We start from the raw sequence: 8,820 nt of genomic DNA, 5'->3' as shown, positions 1-8,820 counted from the left end.
CAATGTATGCAATAATATTTTTGGGGCTAATGGGTTTAAGAGTAGTAACCATGGAAACAAAATTGACATTTTCCCCTTTTTCAAAAGTTCAAGTTTGGGACAATTTTCCCATTTTTGAAAGGCCAAAATTACAAAAAAGTTAATATAAGGGTTCAATTGTATTTAATATCTGATTTGCCCATTTAAATGTATCTAAAGGAAGTAAACACAACACAATCAAACAAGCATTTGATCATACAATCTGTATGTTGCCATAGAAACATATAGGCATATCATAACTGGCAAGTATTAAAATTGATTGATTGTCTGATTGTTTGAATTATAATATATCAATAAAAACGTCAAATATATCAAATTATTAATCAACAAATGTACATTTGTTTGTTACAGTTATATATGAAATTTGGCTATCGCATGTGCATATCGTCAGTGCATACCTTAAAGAGAGAACTGCCAATTCCTATAACAAAATGACATGAGATCTATTTTGACTAGCGGGAGCTTAACGTACTAAGCATGTGGGAATGAACAGTATGGTATTTTCCAAGTTGCAGAAATATTCAACAACGATCATATTACATGTACATAAAAATTTTATAACTTTCATTTGAGCTGCATTTTCACAATCTGTCAACTTTTCAGCAACTGGTAAATAATTCAAATGTTAGGCTTTATATCACAGTTGCAACATGAGTTTATAATTTACATTGCACAAAGGCATATATTTCTAATACATGTAGCTGGTCTTACAGTAAAATTTTGTCACATATGTTGAAAAACTAGTACAATGTTGTATTACATATCAAATTTAAAAGCTAATCAACAGATATAATCGATCTCCCCCACCCCTCACCCCTACGCCTAATTATTTTGATCTAATAGGAGATTCCTTATCTGATCTTTTCGGTCTTCTTCCTCTGAGGCACAGAAATCTGCAGCAGTCATCCTCTTCTCCTTTTGACAAAGACGGGAGAAGAAAGAAGATATCTGCTGACCAGAAAGGAATTCTGACCTACTAAACAGTCCACAATTCCTCATCTCCTCCGCTGCAATATACGGATCTACTTTATTGCCAGTCCTCTTCCCAATATCGAACTTCTCTGTCATGAAAGCTTTCTGCCCAGAAGTGAAAGTTACTCTTTGTCTGTTTTCTTTAATGGCCCATCCCATGTCTAATTCTGAACATCTACATACATCAGTATTGCTGTGGGACTCTAAAACCACAGATCTTTGTGGCTGGAAAGACAAAATCTTATCTGCATACATCCTCTTTGCCTTCTCTGAAACGTTCATTTTGGCATCGCTTCTGAAACTACAGTTGCCCATGTTTACATGATTTTCAAGAGCCTTTTGTGTAGAGAATGTCTTGGAGCAACTTCCCTCCGGACATTCCAGAACAGATGATCTAGATGGATTCTCCTCACTAGTGTCCTCTACAAATCAAATCATTCTTTGTTAGATAAGATGTAACGTCTCCATTTAAGTAAAAAAAAATCTTGAGTGAGACGCAAAACAATAAATAAACAAAAAAACAATGAATTATTGTACATGTAAGCTTTTCTGGGGTTATTTTTGGTTGCTGCTTAGTGGCTAGAAAGTAAGAGTAAAAAATCCCTAATCAAACTGAAAATTACCAGGAGTTTCTTCTTCCATTTCTGAAATTCCTCCGCCAATCCATCCAGCCACTGTCTTTAGTTCTACAGAATTTTCTGGGGCACTTAGATGATCCCAGGTTAGTAACTTTCCTATAAAGAAACATTGATAGATATTCATTTTAAAATGCATAAACAAAGGATGCTGCTTGAAATATGAAACCTCTTATGCCCCCCCCCCCCCCCCCCCCCCCCCCCCCACTTGGGCATATATATCATAGGGTGATAAATCTAGATATCAAATTTCATTTCAGTGTGTGCAATCTCTACAAAGAAATGAACAGAAATAACATATTATTGGGATATATCTAAGCCAAAGGATCAATAACTGTGTCAAAAATTGCCCGATCATACCTAAATAATTGTGGTGCTGCCTCTTTAAAAATAGTCATTGATAAAAACATATACCTGTGTATCAGTCTTTGTCGAAATCGGCAAGAGTATTTGCTGATAAAATAATTGCACACAAATCATTCCCCATAACTATCATATCAAAATACACTTTGAATATGTTCTTCATTACCTTTACCAACTGAATAGGCTTTCCACATCCTGAGTCCACTTTCTGTAAATTGGAAGTTGTACATCTGCGAGATACATGGTATGGTGCTTTTTCTGGGTGTTGCATCCAAAATGTTTACAGATGTGACAACTTTGACTCTAAGGTCATCTTTATTTTCCTTGTCTACAGCCTAAAAGACATGAGTTAACAAGATTATTATAACTTATCACAAAAACTGCATATTGTCATCTATTCTGATGACCGGCCTTTTTAACAAAAACCTCTGGGGCCACATTGCCCAACAGACAGACAGACCACTCAATCACAAAAACTCACCTAACCAGAGTTTATTAACAAATGCAAGAATTAAAAATACAAAATATTGACACATTTTGAAGTCAAATTTAAGAAAATATAGCTGTGCGGAACAAATAATAATAACCTGTTTCATGTGCTGTGCTGTTGTGACATCATTGCCCTCATTGACATGGCGTTTGATGATGGATTTGATGTGAGAAGCACGTCTATCACATGGCCCTGTAAAATATGACATTTTTAAAAAGTATAAACTCACTTATATAAACAAAAGATATTCAATGGTTTGTATTCTAATATGATTTATAAATTTCTATCCACAAGCCTTGGCAACTTCTTTATATATCACTATGTTTACAAAATTAACCTTATACATAACATGTATTTGTTTCATTGATTTTTATATCATCCGCATGATGCAGTGGTTAGAGCAACGGTGCAATGATCTGATGACTAAGAAATAGCTTGAATGTGCATCTATAATAAAACCAACAAACGAACAATATATACTTTATATATATATATATATATATATATATATATATATATATATATATATATATATATATATATATATACCTTTTCCATTCTGTGCCTCACAAAAGTTGTAGGACACTATACTGGAGGGAAGTTCATGTTGAAGAGTCAACAGTGTGGAGGAACTTTTGTAACATCCAGCATTGTCTGAGAAAAAATGCAACCGGGTTACATCTTTCTTAAGGGCCATTATATCCTTTGAAACATCCACAAGGATCTGTGATGTGACTGCTGCATCCTGTGCTGTTGGTTGTTCAAATATATGGATGTGCGTTATCGTAGAATAGGAGCAATGATGTTTTAGAAGTGAAACGGTTATGTGCCAGTTTATGCCCCTCTTTGCAAACCAGTCTACTTGTCCTAAAATAAAGAAATTATTTTTTTTTCAAAGAAAGATTAAAACAATGTCACATCAATGATGTTGACAACTGGAGAGACAACTGAAAAAAAACCAGACAATTAGAAAAGATTAATTGAAATATGAAAGGCTGTGAAAAGGGTAAATTAGAGCACCCATGAATCTCAAATAGATAATGAAAAATGGAGCCAAATCTGTTGACGGATAGAGCTATGCCTGAGGGAGATGATCCTTCAGTTTGAGATTTAAAATCTATAAATAATTTTAGACAGTCAAAAAAAAGTTGAATTTCTAAGCAATTACCAAAGCACCTGGCTACTATGATTAAAATCAAAATAAATATATCATCTTTAATGAATCCAAGTTCCAATCAACAAACTAAAATGTACCTTCTCTATATTTCCTTGGAAGAAATTTCATAGCCCAATCACAAGTGATGACAGCATCAACATTTGTCATGTTGTCAACAATCACGGATCTAGCCTCCTCCTGGTTTCTTGAACGAATCACATGGCTTTTCCAGTTCCGTATTGCCGATATCGACTCTTCTACCTAAAGAAGAAGAAAGAAAATTATAAGATTTGTTAGTGAAACATTTACAAAACCCTTATTCAAAATAAATCAGATACAAATTCAATTAAAAGGTATACCAATAAACCTCAAAATGTCAACTGATAAATCTATCAGGAAGTTTAAAATGGATTAGTTTCAAGGGAGGAACAAAGCATGTAGAATATATTTAAAGTACATATATATATGGAAACTTGGTAAGGCATTACAGTGTACAAAACAGCTTCCTTGTTTCTCCATTCATGTATCTCCGCCTTGCTCTTGATGAAGTTTAAAGTGGTATTCATGTTTACACACTCTTGGCATGATGAGTCATGGTTATGATCACATAAAGTTTTGAAGTTGGAATCTGTTGAACTCAGAGCATATGACAGGCAATGATCAGCAACTGGGTTTTCCCTTGTGACATGTACCTACAACACATTGAACAAATTATATTGATTGCTAAATGAAAGAAAAACTAAACTGAATTGGAAATACAAATGTTGAATACATACATGTACATGTATATTCATATATATTGTCACTGTGTTTGGCAAACACTGGATCCAAAATCAAGTTTGTATATATTTTTGCAATTAGAATTGAATTCTAAATAATTACTTTTGTGATTACCTTTAGCTCAGATTTAAGGTATCGCTTTGCATTTTGCAGATTTTCTTGCACAGAGTTGGATTCCATGCTTGTCAATCCAAGGTCTTGGACTACCGACTCTAGGTCTTTAAAAGCTCTACAACCCTCCATAACATAGTTGTCAAGACCTTCAATGCTTTGCCTGACCAATGCAGAGCAGTCATCTAGGAGTTTGTACAATGTGCTTGAACCTGTTTTGAATAAAATTAGAAAAGTTTAATCAAAATGTAAAACCAGAACTAATTCAACCCTTAGACTACTGCAATAATTTTCATTGCATTTTAGTGCAGTGCTGAATAAAACAATGTTACACAATTTATGAAAAAAAAAATATAAGTTATATAAATCCCCTTGAGGTAGAAAACACCAAAACTACAGAGAAAATATGTTCTATAATCTACCTTTGAAAATATATCCTCTGTTATGTAAGGTGTTTTAAAAGCCTTATGGAAACAGACAGCAGATGTATAATGCCTTCTCAGTCTTCAATAGTGGAAATGGGCAAAAAAAACTTTAAAATTTTTATATATACCTAATGGCTTTATGTTCTCTTCATTGCATACTGCTGTGTATTGGGCTATTATCCTTGATGGCGCAAGACTTCTTATCACACTTGGTATCTTGATTATTTCTCCACATGGTAGTTTCAATGTCTTCTCTCCAAAAGGCTGATCTTTTATAATATGACTGGAGAGTATGAAATCAATGAAGTGATCCAGCTGACTAACATCAAACTTTTCTCTGACTTGTTTTCTCTTGGACACAGGCTCTCCAATACCAAACTGGTTGCAATGCTGTTTAGCAGCCTTAAATTTGTACTGAGTCACGTCAGGAACAAGCTAAAATTTAAATAGAATATTAAGTTTATGTGAAATAAGGAGTGAAAATATATAAGTCTATAATAGGGCTGGGACGATACAGTGTATCGGTGCATTGCGATATTTTTTCTACGGATCGATACACCCACACAAATATCAAAACTTTCATTTTTTTTTTTATACTTTTCAGAATGACAAAAATATATTATGGTTACAACCAAGAGTGAAAGTAATTTCTCAGCTCCAGTGAACTAAAATAAAGAAATGTTCATAGATTTTGATTTAAATGCAATTTCAAATCAACAATGTATGAATTCTAACAACTGATGTGATTCAAACATAACAGCCATGACAATGAAGATCTTTACATGGACTAAATTCTTACATACTTTCTTCACTTCTTCGAAGCTGTGTTGGTCAGATATGATTGACAGAATTTGCCTCTGTAGGTGCCATGTTTCTGCTCGTTTATATATCTCCACAAGAGTATTGAAGGTTGGCGTATCCTGATCTTTATTCTGCTGTTCTTGAAATATAGCGGATTTAATAAATTCAGCTTCTCCAGGACAAATGGTGTTGCATATCAAATCAAAGCACTGAGCAGCTTTCGATATGTATCGATGTTGGGTTCTTCTGCTGGCTTCAGTTATCTGCCCTTGTAACTTTTTAACGGGGCTTAATCCTGCAATAACAATGAATGTACCATGTATGATCATGGAGCTTATGGCTCGGTCTTTATTCTTATTAAGTAATGTTACGACCTTTACTGTTGACCTCTGACCCTGATGAACATCTTACCTACTTGAGAGTTATAAGCAATGTTATGATAAGTGTCGCTACAGCTAAGTCTCAAGATGACCTTGACCTTTGACCTCTGACCCTGAAAAACAATAGGGTTCTTCCTCTCATGATGGTGATCAAGTATACCAAGTTGTATGATTCTAGAGATTACCGTTTGGTCTCTATCCTGCCTGCAAGGCCCGGACAGACAGACAGACAGACGGACGACGCTACACCATAATACGTCCCATCTAAAGACGGGCATATAAAAAGGGTGACTACTGGACAGACACACAAACGCCAGACAAAGTGATCCCTATATGTCGCTATGGTTTGCAGGCGACACAAAAATGAAATAGATAGAATAAAGGAAACATGATATAAAAAGATCTTTGGAAAGTTGCAATATATAAATTTATACCTGACAAACTAAGCAACGTGTTCAAAGCTTCTCGGGGAGCATCAAGACTGCGATTATCATCCCAGCAGGAAACTGAGGAAGATTGACTAAGACTATTTTCCTGACTGCTCTCTGTGAAGTCTGTCCAGGCGATTTCTGCAGCTGGCAGCGCTGCCTACAAATGTAATCGCAATTATCATTTCAAAGAAATCGATACATGAAATCATGAAAAGGTGTTACTGATCCCTTAGTCTTACATATGATGTATTGACGTACCCTGTATAACTTTGAATAAAATTCATAAAACTTAATCAGATAAACAGAATATCTGATTAACATAATGCCCTATTCACCAAATTAGTAGTCTTTATATCCTGCTCATGATTCTATTTGAAGACTTCATATAAGGTGTAATATTACTGTAATTATCTACATTATTGATAAGATTGAAGCATAAGTTTTACAAGTACTTTCTGTTTAAACTGATTTATTGTCATTAACAAGGTCAATCTTTTAGTTCACAAAATAAAATATGTGGTCAAAAGATGTAAATTTGTTAGGATTGAGACTAACTGTCAATGTATATTAGTGCTATTCTAATATCAATATAACAGGATTTTGAAATTTTGCATAACAGAATATCAGAAAGAAAAATAAAGGACAAATAGAAAAAGCTAGGGTTTGGTGCAGCAATATCATATCAGGATATCCGAAATATCAGATTATGAGATATCTGATTTAATGGGACCCACTGTATAATAACAAACAGACAAATATACTGTTACAGTAGTAGATGTTGTTTTATCTTACCTTTCTCGTACGTTTTAATGGAACCGGGTTACAATCTTCGAATGAGTCTTCAATGCTAAACTGAAAATAGGATGTTGGTTGAAAGCATATCTTCTTGTATTGTATGTAATATACCTTACATCTACGTGTAAAATAAGAGAGAAGTACACATTTCCTGGCAAAAAAAAACTAAAAATTTAATGTAATCAAACATTTTCTCACTTTACAAATATTATACAATATTTACCAGCTGCTCAGACTCATTTTCATTGAAAATTTCAGCCTCCAATAATTCTTTTCTGCAATTTCTGCATATACCTGCAATTGTTTTAAAATTATACTAAGTAAGTTGTATTAACATATATCAGCTGACTTAATAATAATAACAAAAATAATAACCTTTATTTATCCAGGATAACTCAATTAGTTTAAAACTGGTTTCCATTGCCATTGCATAAATATAATAAATTATAAAAGTCTACATATAACATAATATTACTAAGGAGACAATGATCACTTCCTACAAATCAAATCTGACCAAATGCAAATTACTCATTCAATGAGTGTACACTGCCAGTGAGTGTACAAAAGTTTTTTTTTTTTAGCGTGTCGCACTTTAAACATATGATGATTTCAGGAACCAATCCACTCAGAGTGAGAAATAAGATAGAAGGGTAGAAGGACATGTAGCAAACTATTATCTGTAATTAATAAGGTGTTTAAACTAGAACAAACAAAATAATAAACACGTGTTTACAATCGAAAACAAATCCTAATCTATTGATATGCTTGTCGATAAACACACTCTATTACAAAAAATGTTTCATTCAGTACATATATTAATTATGATTTAAAATAAAATTACTCTGATGTATATAGTATCTATAATAGATCTAATGTGATCATCAAAATGTGTATATTCTCCTTATTTCAGCAATGAAACATTAATTTCATTGTAGTGAGCTACCTATAGATTGAATATTGTTTTTGTACTTATTGTATTCAAATCAGATAAAACATAACCCACTCACCTGTTCCAACTGCCAACACAACTCCAAAATTCTCATGTATAGTGTATACATTTGGAAGTGTCAGTGTTCTGTCAGATTTTCTTCTTATGCCCTTATGAGTGTTAAAAATGAAAGGGATTTCACAGAAGTTCCGTCGTTTTCTTCTACTGTTTGTTTCCAAAACATGGACAGAATGGTTTGCACAAATTAGAGAAATTTCGTTGAGAAGGGAGCAATCCGAATTCAGTACAAATAATTACGCTTTCGTCGTTTACTTTCTCCGATAAACGCTCAGTTTGGTCGGAACACTTGATATGTGCATCTTTTTCACGAAAATCGCAAGCCATTACCAAAACCTAACTAGAACAATATAAAAACAAGAGGCCCCTGGGCCTTATAGGTCACCTGAGCATTATTCAACAACTTTCCAGTGACTGAATTTGATCCATGTTTTAA

At 33.7% G+C, this 8,820-nt stretch overlaps 1 protein-coding gene across 1 annotated transcript; it reads right to left on the bottom strand.

Moving 5' to 3' along the window:
* Nucleotides 1-765: 765 nt before the first annotated feature.
* Nucleotides 766-8,557, bottom strand: LOC134281866 (uncharacterized). The gene is made up of 14 exons (XM_062764305.1): nt 8,386-8,557; nt 7,602-7,672; nt 7,376-7,435; nt 6,587-6,740; nt 5,775-6,067; nt 5,100-5,406; nt 4,550-4,758; nt 4,144-4,347; nt 3,754-3,916; nt 3,049-3,366; nt 2,597-2,691; nt 2,176-2,344; nt 1,635-1,745; nt 766-1,433 (listed from the first exon to the last, which is right to left on the bottom strand). The coding sequence occupies exons 7-14, from the start codon at nt 4,676-4,678 to the stop codon at nt 862-864; spliced, it is 1,761 nt and encodes a 586-aa protein (XP_062620289.1). The 5' UTR covers nt 4,679-4,758; nt 5,100-5,406; nt 5,775-6,067; nt 6,587-6,740; nt 7,376-7,435; nt 7,602-7,672; nt 8,386-8,557; the 3' UTR covers nt 766-861.
* Nucleotides 8,558-8,820: the final 263 nt, after the last annotated feature.

Source organism: Saccostrea cucullata, unplaced genomic scaffold (genome assembly GCF_032062105.1).
Source record: "Saccostrea cucullata isolate Sc308-1 unplaced genomic scaffold, CSIRO_AGI_Scuc_v1 ctg5621, whole genome shotgun sequence".
Classification (NCBI taxonomy): Eukaryota; Metazoa; Mollusca; class Bivalvia; order Ostreida; family Ostreidae; genus Saccostrea; species Saccostrea cuccullata.
This window is presented reverse-complemented; position numbering and strand designations above follow the sequence as displayed.

What these genes read in the sequence shown, in the direction of transcription:
- LOC134281866 (XM_062764305.1), bottom strand. Translation starts at nt 4,678, where the DNA reads ATGGAGGGTTGTAGAGCTTTTAAAGACCTAGAGTCGGTAGTCCAAGAC. An exon ending in AGGAAGCTGTTTTGTACACT is followed by an intron (nt 3,917 to 4,143) that starts GTAATGCCTTAC and finishes CTTCTTCTTTAG; the next exon opens with GTAGAAGAGTCGATATCGGC. An exon ending in AATGGAAGAAGAAACTCCTG is followed by an intron (nt 1,434 to 1,634) that starts GTAATTTTCAGT and finishes TTTGATTTGTAG; the next exon opens with AGGACACTAGTGAGGAGAAT.